General features: G+C 44.8%; 1 protein-coding gene across 2 annotated transcripts; it reads right to left on the reverse strand.

Moving 5' to 3' along the window:
* Positions 1-8,261: 8,261 nt before the first annotated feature.
* On the reverse strand, positions 8,262-9,241 carry LOC140796532 (protein PHLOEM PROTEIN 2-LIKE A1-like). 2 transcript variants are annotated; one of them, XM_073149579.1, is made up of 3 exons: positions 9,135-9,241; positions 8,903-9,033; positions 8,262-8,766 (listed from the first exon to the last, which is right to left on the reverse strand). In XM_073149579.1, the coding sequence occupies exons 1-3, from the start codon at positions 9,165-9,167 to the stop codon at positions 8,403-8,405; spliced, it is 528 nt and encodes a 175-aa protein (XP_073005680.1). In that variant the 5' UTR covers positions 9,168-9,241; the 3' UTR covers positions 8,262-8,402. The 2 variants fall into 2 exon arrangements, with proteins under 2 accessions (XP_073005680.1, XP_073005679.1); XM_073149578.1 differs by having other exon boundaries at positions 9,123-9,219.
* Positions 9,242-17,778: the final 8,537 nt, after the last annotated feature.

Consider the following 17,778-nt stretch of genomic DNA (forward strand, 5'->3'; position numbering starts at 1 on the left):
ACCGGGGGGGTCGAGAGTGTATCATGTCTTCCATGTTTCATTGTTAAGGGAGCGCATTGGAGATCATAAGGTCAGCTCTACTAGTGCCATTGGAGGAGACAGAGATCGTAAATCCAGTTCACGTTCTTGCTAGACGCCGACGACGTCATGGTACCAGATTAGAGATGGAGATTCTAGTTGAGTAGCTTGGCAAGCCATTCGATGAGGCAACATGGGAGTTCGAGACAGATATCTTTGAGCATTTCCTGGACATTACATCTTGAGGGCAAGGTGGGGGAAGCGCGGTAGGCTGATACACCTTATTAGATTCTTTTCTTATTGCATTAGTTATTTATTTTCATTAAAAAAAATTTCTGTAGTTCGCGTTTGGACACAGAAGAGGTCGCATTTGAACGCCCTTGCGAACGCCTACATCAGGATTGCAAAAATAGAGAACGCAAAATGCGTGTTCGTATCGATCAGGCGTGTTCGAACGCTATCGGCGAGAGTCCACTAGGATTAGTGTTAATTATTATATTTTGGCTTGTTGATTAGCCTCTATAAATGTGTGGATGGCAGCCAAAATTAGAATGCTATTGGAATATTAGTTTATTGCCTCTCTATCTTCTCTCTACCCTAATTTCCCTCCTTCCACTTTACTAACCTTCCATCTCTACCATTAGCAAGGTCTCTCCTAGCTTCTAATCTCTCTAGTTTGTCGAGTCCTCCCCCTTCTTTGAGATCTCGACCATTTCTTCCCTTCGTCTTTATCTCCTAAACAACATCATCCATCCACCCTTATCTCCATTATCATCCATAACACTAACTTCCACTCCACGAGTCACCACCACCATCATCTACAATATATCATGTTTTCATCTCAGTTGCAGTTCGAATCTGCCAAGGGCATAAATATAAAAAAAGTAGATCAGGGAGTTATATATTGATTCCATTTAGTTTCATAGTTGTCTGACTACGGGAGAATATTGGGTGAATATTTTCTCTCGGTTGTGCGGACTGCTTTCTACGGTCAATCCAGATCTTGAAGGGATCATTCCGTAGCCTATCATTGGTATTAGAGCCTATTAGTTTTGTACCATAGAACCCCATCACACTAGATGGGGGAGGACTCACTAGCGAGCACCTCTATAGTAGTGGAAAGCTCTGGTAAAGCCACGGTGCGTGAGAAGAGGAAAAGGAGAGCGACGGCTGTGGGGTGAGGGAGAAAGGAAAGAAAAGAAGAAGAGATGGGGAAGGAGGACGACGTGGGGGAGCCAGTGGGGCACGTGCCCCGCACATGCGCGCCTTAGGGCAGCACATGTGCCCTTCACGTGCAATTTTTTTATATTATTATTATTATTATTATTAATTTAGAATTGATATGGGATATTATAGAGAGAGAGAGAGAGTAGTAAATTAGGGCAAATATTATTTCATGCCTTTACTTGGGTGCTCACCACACCTTATATAGTGGCTACCCATGATAAGTAGCTTGCCCTCCAAGTAAAGCTAAAAAATAGACTAGACCCAACCCAAACGTCTCATTACTCAACCCAACCAAGTGTAGAAAATAGCTTTGCAGGAATTAAAATCAAAGGACTCGATCTAACTAATTAAACCCCTCCAAATCAGGTCATAATAGCCCATCATGCTTCTGTTACCTTATCCTCACGGTTATTAGTCAAAGAACGTTCTAAGTTGGTCCAACGTAAGGCCAACTCGTAGCCTCAGGTGGTGCTACTAGTGGCTGGTGGGGTGGCACCCTACCATCCAATGCAAAGCCGTGCTTGGCTTCGTCTTCGCACCCTCGAACTGAACCACTCTGTTAGAATGCCATCCACATGCTACTAAGGTCAAATGTCACGGGTCCTAAGCTTCACAATCACTATGTACCCAGGACAATGTTAGCTCCTCGAAGGGTGAGTGGGTACAAGTCCATGGTAAGCTCGTGTCGCTGTATGCGGATCCTAATCTCGTGACACAACCTATCTGCTCACAGCATCATACTATCGCCAATCTCTATGTTGAGTTCAAACATCGGCTTTGTCTCTAACCCTACCCTCTGGATGAGACGCTTATCCAAGAAGTTATGTGTGCTCCCAGTGTCAATAAGGATATGCACGCGTTGCTTCTTGACCATCCCGTCCAATCTCAAGGTCTTCAGGCCACTCGTGCCGGAATTAGCATGTAGGGAGATCTCAGTCGATGTCTCCTAATCGTCCTCTACATCAATATCATTCTCAACCACATAGTTCTCACTGTCCTCCTGACCGTTAATCAGCATCACGCTACTTCTAGCCTTGGTGCAACAGTGGCCCGTAGTGAACCGCTCGTCGCACTGAAAGCATAATCCTTTAGCTAATCACTCCTCCATTTGTGTGGGTGTGAGAGTGCGAACCAAAGGTCGTGTCTCTCCTCCTCCATGGTCTGCTGCTGGTCCCGGGACAGTCTTCATGCCATAGGGTGTAGGTGCAGCCTTCTAGGCCAACTCATGTTCATCGGCCTCACCGACTTCCCTTGGTACGTGCCCACTATTTCGGTGGTCCATGTGGTCCTCATGACACTCTTCAAAGTGGCATGCTTCTGCTCCATTTAAGTAGCGTCTTGGAAGCCTTCTCTCAAAGTATGAGGCCATAAGGAAAGGACGTCGACCTTGATCTCTTCGCGTAGCTCGAAATGAAAGTGCTGACCAACAACTATTGCGGCCACAAAGGTTGGCACCTGCTACTCACGCGCTCAAACTCCTCTTGGTACGCGATCATAGATTTCCGCTGAACCAGTTTGGAGAACGTAGCATGGTAGTCCTCGAAGCTAGAGGTCCCAAATCGTCTCGAGAGCCCCTCGATGAACTCGGTCCATGTCCTGAAGAGCTGGTGAGCGCTCACTAACTAGTACCAATGTAGAGCTGCCCCCAACAAATGGAAGCTTGCCAATAACACCTTGACTTCTTCCGCTGTGCCTCAGTACTTTAAGAATTGGTCAGCTCGAAAAACCCAATATAATGGGTTACCTCCTTGGAACTTTAGAACGAACAGTCGTGTCTGTGTGCCCGCAGATGCCATTGTCACCGTTAAGGTTATATGCCATTTTTGGTCTGATCATCGATGGCTGAAGGATCTGTACCTCCGGGCTACTTCGATCATCCCCATCGGGACGCACTCCAAGGCTCTCTTGATTCAACCAAGCTGCAGCAGCAACACCATCACACTCTCGGTTATGACCTGCTCTAAGACCCGTTCCCTCCCTACCTGGTCCGTAGGGAGCTTGAAGATGGACCCTCGGTTCTGGTGGGGACGGTGGAGGCCCCCTTGGACCTGTAGCAGCAGCCCAAGTGAAGGTGGAAGGTGGCGGTAGGCCGATGAACACGAGCGTCTCAGCCGCGTGCCCTCGCTTGTGAGAGGGGCCATAGGTCGGCCCTCAATCTTCTCGCCCAACAGAGACCGTGAAGGGTGGTCTCATGCTTGTGGCCTGTGGAAGAAGTGGCTCGCCATGGCCGACTGTTGCCCAAGCTTGGGTCGATTTTGGCGAGAAGTTGTCCGGGCTAAAGAGGTACGGTTGCAGACCCCATAGTTTACGTGCTCCTTGGCTAGATTCCCCCTCCTCCATGCCGTAGATCGGCAGGAGCTGATTTCTCAGGTTAGGTGGGTGAGGAAGGAGGGGGCTCGTTGAGGGAGGAGCCACCCAAGCCACTACCAGGGATAGTGGTGGTTCTAGCAGTTGACGCTAGTCCGGTAGTTGTCCGCCAAGGACCAACTATTTTAGATCAGCCCTCAATCCTCTCATCTCTTCTTGGCATTTTTCTTGTAGCTCTAGCAATTTTTGGAGAAGGAGAGTAGTGAGAGGCTATTTCTGTGGAGCTCCTCTCGCCGGTGGTGTGCTTGGCATGCTCGAGAACGCCTCAGCTTCAACCAGGATAGCCCCGCCGGTCGCAATGAAACACCCACTTCCAAAATTCACGTGTTCTTCACGTGGAGCATGTCCACGTGATTCCCACGTGATCGGTCAGTGAAATAATCTCACCAAGTATCTGAATAAGTCAAGAAATACCATAATAATCCAACAAATAATCCTGAATTATAATATCACAGGCCTCAACAAGCCTCTAGGAATACAAGTCCATCACAAATTTGCTAAAACATAAATACCCTCGCAGGGGTTAAGTCCAACTGAAATAATAGAATAAACAAATGCTAAAAATAAGGAATGAATCTGCTACTCCTCGATGTCCGCATCCTCTATAATCATCTCTGAAATATTTCCACCAAAAATGGCGGTGAGCACAGGGCCCAGCAAGTAAAATCTAATAATAATCTAAGAATATTACATGATTATTAAAAATGCAACTCATAACTTGTCAGGGAAAATGTACATTATGACTTTTAATAGCTTTCATCATTATAGCTTATTTTACATAGAAATCCACACAGGAGTCTAGTCACAATATCATATCTCGCATAGCATCATAAAATCGAGGGGGACTAGTCAACTAACGGTATTATCGCCCATACATGCCTGGCGACGCTGCATATGACCGGTTGTCTGTGGCCATCAGACTAAGGACCCCAGTCGTAGGCCCATCAACACCGTTCTAGTAATTATCGCACAGAGCGAAATCATCACCTACGGCTGGTAAGAGCACACAGCTCAATAAACGCCCTGACCCTGCGTCCTCGGGTACCGCTAGAACTACAATCCCTTCCTCTCAATCATCTTTTCTAATATCATACTAGTCAAGTCTCCAACTATGGCAGTGTAATCACCTGAATGCTCCACCTGCTATCGACCTCAGGTGTAGGCCGCTAATATGATACTATATAATATACACTCTACTCCTAACCCCGGGTTGAGTAGGTAAAAGGGCACTGCCTAACTGGGACTTGACTAATAGTGATATGTGCACGTGGTGCCATGACTTCTATTATTTATTTAACATAATCATCACAATAGCAGATATTATAAACAATCATAGCGTCTATCATACATGTGCATTAAGTGATAAATAATACAAGTAGAAACTGACAAGTAATTAAATGCAAATATGTGATGTCATATAAGTTTCATAAGAAAACGACATTTAACTATCACAGGTAAGATATGACATAAGCATGCATTTTCAAAGACTATTATAAAATTCTACTCGCCTGGGTATCTCTGGAATTTGTCTTACTTTCCTAATCAGTCGGCTCTTCCTGAATTTCAAGATCCTTCCCGCACAATGCTGAATCTAATAATTTATAAATAAACATAAAGTTAATGGACTTATAACTAACCGTGTTGTTGTGTATATTAAGTTTGATTTTTTTAGGTCCGAGATATTATTTGTCCTAATTACTATAATAATGGTCATTAGAGCGGTTCACATTGTAAATGTGAAGATAATAGAGAAGACTTAATATTCAATATTATTTTGATCTTGCGAAAATCACTAATTTCCTTAATAACATGATTGAGAAATTATAATAATTACAAATTGTGCAGCTATCAGAATTTAAGAAAATAACAGACTCAAAATTAATTAGACTAGGGTTAAAGAAAAATGTTAAAGGTTGGGCTGAGCCCAAGGCCCAGCAATTTAAGTGAGGGTGAGAGGGAGAGAGTGGGCTGCAGACCCACCTGCAGCCCACTGGACCAGAAGTAATGGGCTGGGCTCTAGAGCCCAGCCAGGCAGGGGGAGTTGGTGGACTGGGCTCCAGAGCCCAGTCCGACAACAAAAAAAAGAGGTGGGCTGCGGGGCCCTCCGCAGTCTACCAGAAGCTAAGGGAAGGTGGTGGACTGGGCTCGAGAGCCCAGCCCACCGAGACCCTTAGAAAAATCATAAGGGACTGTGGGCTTGGGCTGCAACGCAGCCCATGCCACAGTCCAAGGGAAAGAGAGAGAGAGAACGGTGGGGGACCCAACCCCCCACCCTCTCCTTATCTCCACAACCATGAAGGAGAAACAGAGGAGAGGGGTCATGCTGCCGGCGTTCCTGTCGCCGGCAGCCCCCTCCCCCGGCTCTAGCAGCATCACCCCCAAGTCGACTGTGTCGACTTGGGCGCAGAAGAGGAAAGAACCTCCGGCTAGTGCGGCCGGAGGTGTGAGTTGAAGGACTTCATGGCCGGCGGCCATGGGGTTCTCAACCTAGTGCGAGATGGGCTCGAAGCCCGATCCTCGGATACCCAACCCTTGCAAGTGAAGAGGTGGGTCAGCCGAGAACGAAGAGCGAGGCCACCACCGCCGGTGGTGGCCGCTAGTGCCAAGGGATTCCGACGGTGGGAGGCGACATGGCATCGCCTCCCACGCGCCCCGTGGGTACCCAATTTGGGTACCTACAGCTAGGGGAAGAGACCGGGAAGCTTCCCGAACCGGTGGTTTGTCGACCCGAGGTCGCCGGCCGGCGAATTTCCCGGCGAAGGTAAACTAAAAATAAAATCCTAAATACGCATGCTTACTAAACTATTTTCGAATTAAACTAGCTAGGTGCTGAAGGCTGACCTGACGATCGAAGAGGGAGGGTTTTGGTCGGTTGCCGGCGTTCCGGTGGCTCGTTGCCCGCGACGAAGACCTCGGCGGCTCGGAAGAGGAAAGGAGAGTAGAGAAATAATGAAGATGGGGAGATTCCGCAAAAGAAGAGAACCCTAGGGGAGAAGGGGGGTTAAATAGAGGAGATGGGAGAGAGAATCGGAGTGGAGTTACTCCACTCCGGCGATCTTCTCTCCCACCTCTCGCAACTAACTGCGAGAGGTGGGGGAAGGGGAAGAAGGAGTCAGCGCACGCGCTTGGCGCGTGCGCTGCGGTTAGGGTGCACGCGCGTAGCGCGTGCGCCAATTTTTTTTTTTTTTTTTTTTTTTTTTTTTTTTTTTTTTTTTTTACGGGTGTTACACGCAAGCTCCCCCTTGGGTTGTGCATCTGCTGTCACTCTCCTATTCGCCACTAACATTGTGGTCATCATGGTCTGAGGAAGGGTTGAGCTCGGATACCACTATAGTGGTCGGAGAAGGGAATGGTCTGTCGCCGAGCCGGATTGGTGAAGGAGCTGGTATCAGCTCAGTGAGGAAGGTGACAGTGGCATCGGGTGAGGATAGATGGGCTTAACTGGAGGTTGGTAGTGGAGATGGAAGCTACGGGTTGAAGTTCAATGGAATGGAGATGGTGGCTATGGAGGGAGGGGTTGGAGAAGACGAGGTGAGGTGCTCGGTGCAGAAAGAAAGTGCTAGAGGTTGAAGAAGAAGAGTGGGTTTAAGCTAAAGAGGGTGAGGATATCAGCTTAGGTAGCCTCGGTCTAAGCGCCATCAGCTATTAGAGATGTTGAGTGAGTGAGTGAGTGAGTCAGAGAGACAAAGAGTAATAAGTTAGGGCAAATATTCTTTCTGGCCTTTACTTAGGTGCTCGCCGCATTTTATATAGTGGCTACCCATGATAAATAATTTGTCCTCCAAATAAAGCTGAAAATTAACTCGATTTAATCCAAACATCTCATGACTCAACCTAACTAAGTGTAGAAAATGACTCAACCCGACCAAGTGTAGAAAATAGCTTTGCAAGAATTAAAATAAAAGGACTAGATCTAATTAACTAAACCCCTCAATATCGGCTCATAACACTATGGTGGATGGACTAGTATCTTGAACAAGATGAGGAGGGAGAAGGGAGTTTCCAAGTATAGCTAGTCACTAGAGTGAGTGGGGAGAAGCGATAGAAGATTAACCTCGGCAGGAGAAATAAGCTCGTGGTGGATACCGAGGGGGAGAAAGCTAGAGGGAGATATGGTTGGCTCCATCCTAGATGCAAAACAAAAGTTCGAATAATAAATAATCCAAAGGTGGCTGCTTTTCCACATATTTGAAGGCTAGCGAATCGTCCAAAAATCATAAACAAATCCTGATACGAAACAACTTAACTAACAGGCATTCGAACACACTTTGATCATGTTCGAATGGTAAAAAATAGGGTTCTGTAGGTGTGGCATTTGAACGTGGCATTCGAATGCACTTCGATCGCGTTCAAACAACAAAAATTAATGCTATATTTGGGTTCCAACGCACTTTAAATTGCAACTATGTTCCATTAGCATTTAGTGGTTTCATTCTTATTGTGCTCGATATATAGATAATAAATATGACAGCTTGCATGTTTCATCGAGTGCTATATTTGTGGCTAGCCCTCTTGATTAGTTAGGTATATTGCAAAGAATGGTACCACACAATTAATCATCAACAATGCAATTGGCAAGGAGTCCATGAAACTTTATGAGCAGAAATTTTTTAGAAAATCCAATATCTATATGAAAATGAATTTATATATGATGGAAAATATCGATGAATTTTATTGACACATAACCAACACAAAGGTCTCATATTTAAACACAAAGTACTAGACACAAAGCACGCCACTTTATTTTAATATCATCAAGGGTGACGTGGGTAGTTCAAGAGGTGATGCATCTATATTGGCTTGATTTGCACCCCCTTGATAATGAGCCCACTCTTAGGGTTGGTATTTGTGGTCTCGCGCATTGAGAAGTTAATCAACCCTGCTCCAAATGCAACAAAGTCACCGACGTGAAGATCAGCCCAAATGTCTAGTGGCATTTCATCAAGGCTAGTCTTGGTGGTGGATGGCATCTCATTTGGTAAGTTGAGGGTGAGGCTCACAGGGATCTTCCAACCTTCAGATGGATCCTTTTTCATCACCTTGAACAGGATGCTATACTTAGTACCTTCTATGAGCTCGCTCATGTCAAAGCTCCCAGTCGCCTCAAGCCACCACACCTTCACAAGTCGAGGCACTTCTACCAAAGTATTTTCCCTGGATCACAAATTTAAGGTAAATTCAATGAATATCCAGACCTTCTTATATATATAATTGATTACAGTATGGGAAATTAATGGAAATTAATTATAAAGGCACTACCAATTTATATGCTAGAAAATATATAAAGCACCTATCAGACTTGATCCAAGTCCATGTCCAGTACTGCTTCGTCCCGCTCCATGCTATGGATAGATTTCTGGGGTACAGCATAAAATCTTTACGGGCAGCACTCCCAAAACAAACATCACCATCGACAGCCCTCTGCAAATTATATATTTATATATATTAAAGATTATGAGTACAAAAATGAGCACTAGTGTATGCATGCAATTGATTTATAAAACACTAACAAAAAAACTTGCCATTGCTGTCAATTTTGAACCCTCAGTTGCCATCTTTCTCTGTCTTTCTTAGCTTACTTTGCACTTGATGAACGCACTGAGATGGATTCTTACAATCATTTATCAAGGAACCAAACTAGGAATCTAGAAGCATATATAAATGTATAAACAATGACTTCTAACATATGAATCACCGGCTTAATGAATGACTTGTAAATTTACCAATTTAAGAATGACTCGCACAAATTAAGAATGACTTACAACAACTTATTCATATGTACACGGATGTGTATTTCATTATAATTTTTTTTTAATTTTAATGGCAGAAATATATGCAAGTTAGTAGGCTGGATTGGAGGCAACTCACACCTTATCCTATCTTAGTTTTAGATAAATTTCAATATTATTTAGTCCCTAAAGACTGGCATATTGTTTGACTTGCGAACTTAGCAAATTAAGAATGATTGGAATTAAGAATGACTTACAAGAATGACTTATATGGATATGTATTCAATAATAATAGTCATTTTATAATATTAATACAATAATAATTGCAAGCTGGCAAAGTGATGTTGATGTTTGAGAGTAGTACCGTATATGTTTTGGACTAGAAATTAGAGGTGAATGCCATAAGAATTAAACATATATTGTGTATTTCTAACTAGTGGGCAAATAATATTATTGTAATAATAGAGTATGAAAATTTTATAAACCGTCGTAAGAGATCAAATCCACCGCAAGCAATCAGTAATTATAATGTGAAAAAATAAAGCATTGAAAGACAATCACAAATACATGAATTTTAAGTAATAAAAACCATCAAAACCTTGGTAAGATAACTATCGATTCTATTCAAGATCAAATTAATTATTAAATTAATTGTAGTAATTATAAGATGGATATATAAACCGGCCGATGATCCCTATGACCATAGTTATTAGAATCGGATCGAAAGTGGACCTGGTCAGAGGCGGGCACTGGGTTATTGGTTCAACCGGTGGTTTACTCGATTGGATTACTAATTTCATAAAAATATTTAAATGATATATAGATAGTTATGAATAATTCTACAAATAATAATAATATTATGGTTGCTTTACAAACTAAGTCTTTTAATAGAAAAAGATAAAAATATTGTTACGATCTTGGTGAAGTTGCGAATGTAACTCGAGATCAATCCCAGTTTCGATCTAGAACAAGTATTTTGAGAATGCCTGTAGATGATCTAGCTGTCCAGTAGATTTGAGATTTTGATTAGTTGTTCTTCTTGAAGTAAGGGATCCAATGCAACCAGGATTATGTCAATCGAAGGGGTAGATTCAAAGTTTTAAGGAAAATACTGACCGTTGGTCAGATGGTGGTGGGATGGATGTGATTAGTGAATGAAGGAATAATGGTTAGGTATTGGGAGGTGACAAAGGCAGTGATGGTGAGGTAGAGCATTAAGCTAGACAAAGGGGTATAGGGTGGACAGATACTTGATAGGCAAGGGGGCATCATCAGATTGAAGGAGGAAGGAGATGATGTCCAATGATCGATGTCGTTGGAGAAAGGAGATAGAGGTATAGGAAGGGAAAACTTCAATAATTCATCGATAGATCAATAAGGTTGTCTTTCACATATTTAGAAGCTAACCTAACAAGCAAACAATCAAAAGATAGCCATAGAATAATGTAGTTTCACTGATCGTGTTCGAATGCTGGCCGAGCGCATTCGAATGTGCTAAATACGTTCGTTGTCTTTGTGAACATATGCAGTAATTTGAATGTGGGTCGAGTGCATTCTAACGCACTAAATATGTTCTTTGTATTTGCAAACCTGTGTAGGCATTCGAACGCCGTGTTCGAATGCGACTTTGTGTTGTTCGAATGTGACTACTAGAAATATTTATTCTTGAAAAGCAAAAGTTATTTATTTTGAGGCAAGTTGGTGAGGCGGCCTACCGATTTGAGCTTCTAGAGGACTCATAGATGCACCTAGTGTTCCATGTTTCAACCATGCAAGCACGAGTTGCTACCGACATATCCGATCTAGCCACACTCGAGTAGAGGAAAGATTGATCACAGAACTATTAAGTGGAGTGATCGAATGGACCAACGGTGTAACCTACTTGTGAGTCCGAGTTCGAGTTAATGAAGAGCTTATAGGCTTTTGAACTTGAGATCACGGTGAGTGGAAGAATGGTAGACTGATGCGGTGCGAGCCTAACCAAATTTGAACCAAACTGAATTGGCGATTATCATTTAATTAATTCATGTTTATCTATATTTATATCTATCTCTTATGTAAACATTTATAGCTAGTCCTAGTCCTAGTAGGAATTGTTGTCAATTCTGCATCGTCAGTTCCCACCGAGTTCCTAGTCTTTCGCATTTGTCTCAAAAAGGGGGAGAGTGTGTGAGTTTAGACGTGTGTTTAGAGTTTAGGAGTTTACTGGTGGTAGGGGAGTGCTGGGCATAAGGGGAGTTTACTGGTTTATGTTTACTGCATAATAACTTTGCTTGAGTACTTGTGAACTTATGCTTGCTTGATAACTTGTGTTTGGATTGTTATTCATTTCTAGTTATTTTCACTTGATATTGAATTGGTATATTCTTATTTGCAGGGATTGATATGCTAAAAGTACTAGACTTGTTGAATGCTCATTTTGAATTCTTTGTAATATCTTGTAAACTAGATGTTTTGTCACAAATTGCCCAAGGGGGAGATTGTTAGATTTTTAATTGTTGGCAATTGTGTACAAAATATTCTAAGTGTATTTTTACATGTATATGAGCTTTATACAAGTCTAGAATATCTCTGGTTTGAAGAATTGCAAGATTATTGGAGAAAAGTTATTGAGTTCACACCGCGTTCACAAACGCATTCAAACGCAGTGCGTTCACAAACGCGTTCGAACGTGGGTACTGCATTCGCACAGACCAAGAGCTGCGTTCACAAACGCGTTCGAACGCGGGTACTTGCGTTCACACAGACCGAGAGCTGCGTTCACAAATGCATTCGAACGCAGGTACTGCGTTCACATAGACCGAGAGTTGCGTTCACAAACTTGTCCGAACGCAACCTGATAAATTCAAGTTATCGCGTTTGACCGCACTCGGGCCTACAATATATCAAAATTCAAGTTATCGCGTTCGAACGCAACCTGATTTGTTGGAAAGCTCTTTCCCGGGCCTACAATATATCAAAATTTCACGTCGATCCGACGGTGGAATATTTCGGGATCTTATTTTAAAGTTCCGTGCCAGATCTAGTCTAGATCAAGAATTGGAGGAGATCGACCCTTCACCAAAAAGGCGAGATCGTATCAAGCTGGTATCAGAGCTCCATAGCCAGAGGCGTGATCGTATCAAGCTGGTATCAGAGCCACCGTTCCTCAGACAAGCGCTTCCAATGATGACAATCAGATCCATGGCTGCACGGCGAGATGATGAAGAAGAGATTCTCCCAATAGAGGAGGGAGAAACGATTGCAGGGACTTCCACCCGTGGAACCGCCCGATCTAATCAGAATACGGAAGAACCTAGCGTTCAAGCCGTGTTGGGGTCTCTTTCAGAGCAAATGGCCATCAACAACCAGATGATGATGAAGATGATGCGGGAACTACGGGCGACAAGGGAAGCAATGGCGAACGGGAAAGCACCATCGACCCCACGACGCGAGTCCACCCCTTTGAACCCACCGCCACCGGTTCAGCCTTTGCAACCACAAGAGCTGCTGCTACCACCACCCTATGGGCAGAGGCAAGCAAGGATGGTTACACCAGGTCCAGTTGCTGGTGAACCCATCTGACGGGTGAACCACTATGGAGACCGCCTTGGAGATCAAGATCCGTGGGCGGGTCAATACGATCCGGAACCACGACAAGTTAATCAAAACCGAAGGAGGGATCATCAACCCTTCATGGTGCATCCTCCCCCGGTTAGACAAGGACATGATCCGGAACGAGACAATGGCATCCGTGGACAAGTCGTGCGTCTCGAATTCCCCAAGTTCAAAAGTGGTGACCCGATCGATTGGTTGTATAGGGCGGAGCAATTCTTTGCATACCAAGGAACGGCGGAAGAGTACAAGGTGACGCTTGCGAGGTTCCACCTTGAGGATGCGGCGCTTCATTGGTTTCGAGCAGCCAATGCCACTAAGGCTATCAAAACTTGGGCTGAATTTTGCGCCGATATCACACAGTGATTTGGAGCATCGGGATATGAAGACTTTGATGCTCTCCTCTCAAAGACGGTGCAAAAGACCACGGTTGGGTCATACCAAGAAGAATTTGAGAGGATTAGTAGCCGATGTCATCCACCATGGACGGATCAGCAACTTCGCAGCACCTTCATCTCCGGGCTGCGGGGTGACATACAAGCCGATGTGAGGGCTTTAAGGCCTAGAACCTTAAAGGAGGCCTTCGAAGATGCGGTGCTTATGGAAGACAAACATAGGGCCATGAAGATACACCTGAAGCAGAGTTGGACAAGCCAAGGAAGCCGCAATCAAGCTCAACCAAACATAGCGGCGGGAAATACTATCGGAGTATCAAGGGTTGCTGCTATAGTGGTACCTCCTCGAGCACCCTTGAAGCCATCCCAAGATGTGAAATATGCACCTAGAGGTCCGGGACGAGCACTCACACCAGCCCAAGTAGAAGAAAGAACAGCCAAGGGCCTATGCTTCCGTTGTGATGAGAAGTTTGTACCCGGGCATCGCTGCGCTAAACCGATGGGATCGGTGATGCTAATCGATGGATTGGAGGAAGCGGAGGACGAGTTTGCAGCTGAAGGTGCAGATGTGGCTGGACATCAAGGAGAAGAAGTTGAGGAGCAACTCGTGGAGGACATGATAGCCGAAATTTCCCTCCACGCCTATTCGGGGACAGCTGCGCCAAAGACCTTGCGGGTGAACGGGGTAGTCAAGAAAACCACAGTGAGAATCTTGATTGACACCGGGTCCACCCACAACTTCATTGACAAGCGGCTCCTTAGGAAGATTGGGCTCGAGTCGGAACCCATGGAAGGGTTCGATGTGACGATCGGAGATGGCACCACATTGCGAGCAGATTTTATTTGTGGAGGTGTGGAATTGAAGGTGCAAGGCCAAACTTTCACATTGGACCTTTATCCGTTGGCCCAGCTTTCCTTTCTTCTCAGATTTGCGGAGAGCTAGTGTAGAGGATAGTGAGCTGGTCCAACTCATGGAGGAGTTGAGAGAGAACCCCTCAAGCCACCCCGAGCACGAGGAGCGCGATGGGTTAGTACTAGAGTGCGGGCAAATCAAGGTACCCCGGAACGAAGAGCTACGGAGACTATTGATGGCACACTTCCATGATACTCCTATAGCAGGGCATGAAGGGGTATTACGTACCTACAAGCGGCTGGCCCAAAACTGTACATGGACAGCGATGAAGACGGACGTGAAGAAGTATGTGCGTGAATGTCAAATCTGCCAACGAGTCAAATCGGAGGCACTCAAGCCTAGCGGGCTGCTACAACCACTACCTATACCAGAGCGTATTTGGGAGGATATCTCCATGGACTTCATCGAGGGGCTACCGGAGGTTCGGGAACAATCGGTGGTGTTTGTTGTGGTGGATAGACTAAGCAAATATGCTCATTTCATAACATTGTCTCACCCGTTTTCAGCAAAAAGGGTTGCTGAAATTTTTGTTCGGGAAGTGGCACGCTTGCATGGGATGCCTAGGACGATCGTGTCAGACCGGGATCGCATCTTCATCAGTGAGTTTTGGTCCGAGTTCTTCAGATTGCAAGGGACTCAAATCAACCTGAGTTCAGCTTATCACCCCAAGACGGATGGCCAAACCGAGGTGGTGAATCGCGGACTGGAGGAATACTTGCGATGCTTTGTGGTGGAACGACCAAAGGATTGGGTCAAATTCCTTCGATGGGCTGAGTGGTCATACAATACTACTCATCACTCTAGCATCGGCATGACCCTCTTTGAGGCGGTTTATGGGCGCACTCCCCCTGTCTTGCGTGCCTATGATAGACTCGCGGCGGCGGATAGGACCGAGCTTGACTTGGAGCTTGCTGATCGAGATGAAACATTGAGACTGCTCAAGACTCACCTAGCCACATCCCAAAACCGCATGAAGCAAACTCATGACAAAGGCCGACGTGAGCGAGAATTTAAGGTGGATCAATTGGTGTTCGTTCGAGCTCAACCGTATCGGCAATCCATATTGAGACCAATTTTGAACCGAAAGTTAGGTTACAAGTACTACGGTCCGTACCGAGTGCTACAACGAATCGGTCCAGTAGCTTACCGGTTGGACCTACCTGAAGGAACCAGGATACATCCGGTCTTCCATGTATCAGCATTGAAGGCCCAAATCGGGCCTAACCATGTGGTGGGTTCGGCCTTACCTGAACTAATGGAGGAGGATGGCCCCACTGAACCGGTCCGAGTATTAGGCCGTGGGAGAAGACGCCATGGGACCGGATTAGAGACTGAATTGCTAATTGAGTGGCTCGGCAAACCTACTGACGAGTCTATTTGGGAGCTAGAGTCAGATATCATGGATCGCTTTCCAAACTTCAAACCTTTAGGACAAAGTTGCGGAAGCGTGGTGGATTGATACGATTCGGACTTCACCGACGTCGTCTCGAGCATGGATTCACTTTAGTAGTTTTTTTATTTCATGTTTTAGTATTTAATTTCCATTAAAATAAGTTTTCTGTAAGTCGCGTTCGAACGCGGGTGGAGTGAGTTCGAACGCGGTTTGTGAACGGGGTTGTGAACGTGGTGAAGAGAATGTACTGTGCGTTCGAACGCACTGTGAACGCCTGCATCGCATTCGCAAATACCGACAAGCGCGTTCGATCGCGCATTTGAACACCTACATCGCGTTCGCAAATCCAGAAGAGCGAACTAGGTGCGTTCGAACGCGGTCGGGCGAGTTCGAACGCGGTCGACGAAAATTGTGTTTTTAGGGTTAATTTGAGTCGTTGGTTAGCCTATAAAAGGATGTGGTAGGCAACCAAATTGATTATTGATTATTGAGATTGAATTTTGCCTTGCCTCCTTCATCTTCTTCGCTCATGTTCTCTCAATCCCGGGCGACGCCGCTTCTAACCTCCCTCGTCCGGCTAATCACTCTAGTCCCTTAGGGGTGGCCCTCTTCTCCCCCGTCGTCCAATCTATCCAACACTTGCCCTAATCCTTCCATCAACCACAACCCTTCCACCATCACTTTTCACCGGTGCCACCACATTAACGCCGGTCCACCATCCACCATTACCTAGGATCTCGTGCCTCCATCCATGGATCCAAAACAGAGCATCCTGATGTTCGTCCACTAAATGAACGATATCTCGAGATCCCCAACTCCGATTCACCTGAAACTTGATTGGTTGGAAAGCTCTTTTCCGGGCCTAAAACATATCAAAATTTCGTGTCGATCCGACGGAGGAATATTTTGGTATCTTATTTCAAAGTTCCGTGCCAGATCTAGTCCAGATCAAGAATTGGAAGAGATCGACCCTTCACCAAAAAGGCGAGATCGTATCAAATTGGTATCAGAGCTCCATAGCCAGAGGCGTGATCGTATCAGGTTGGACATCAATCACGAGAAGCAGTGAATCGTGAGTTCTAGCAAGCAAGACTGAGAGGAACAATGTTGTTTGGATCGACGGATTGTTTTGTGAGTCAATCTTGTTACTGCTACTATCATAGTGATTGGTTTTAATCCGAGTTTGGATCCGTGGTTTTTTCCCGTTTGGGTTTTTCCACGTTAAAATCTTGGCGTTCATTTTTGCTTTCGTTCTTAATATTTCCGTGGTCATCATTTGGTCTTAGGACGATGACGGCTTTGATACCAAATATTTACGAACCAAGTAGGGGTCGATACGGAACAAATGTTATAGGTGTTGGATTGAGTTGACTGACGATGGTGATGAAGGAAGGTGGAAGGTGGTGGATCATGGTGGAGTGAAAAGATGGGGGATCAATCTTCGAAAAGACTCGAGCTCCACGCAATTGATTAGAAAAGATTCTCAAACGAGGTAATGGATATTTGTTCTTCACAATCAGCTGGTTCAGTTGCCGCTGATGATATCCGACCTCCAGATCAATCTTTGAAAAGACTCGAGCTCCACGCAATTGATCAAAAGAATCCTCAAACAAGGTAATGGATATTTGTTCTTCACAGTCAGCTGGTTTAGTTGCCGATAATCATTGCAAAGAGGAAGAGTGCCATCTTTCTTCTTATCAAAGGGGACTAGAGCTCCCCAAGGTGATAAGCTAGGACTAATGAAATCTCTATCTAGCAAATCATCAATCTATCCTCTAAGTTCCTCCATTTCCTTTCGAGCCATGCGATAAGGAACCTTGGAGACTGGTCCTGCTCCTGGAATCAGGTCGATGGTGAACTCCACTCCCCTGTACCTCTCGCTTGGCGCATGCACTAATTATTTTTATTTTTTAATTTTATTTTAGTGGTGGGTGTTACACTAAGGCTTTGCTTGCCTAGCTTGGCTCGAAAGCCAATCCACTACTCTCATCTTTGGCCTAACTCATAATGCAAGCATATTCCTATAAATTCTTTAGTCCCACATTGGATATTTAGTAAACTATATATTAATATGTAAGTATGTTCTCATGAAAGACAACTAAAATGTCTTCATATAAGCCATTAAACTTGGCTCAATAAGAT

This window comes from Typha latifolia, chromosome 10 (assembly GCF_019914945.1).
Source record: "Typha latifolia isolate L0001 chromosome 10, TyphaL0001v2, whole genome shotgun sequence".
Lineage (NCBI taxonomy): Eukaryota > Viridiplantae > Streptophyta > Magnoliopsida > Poales > Typhaceae > Typha > Typha latifolia.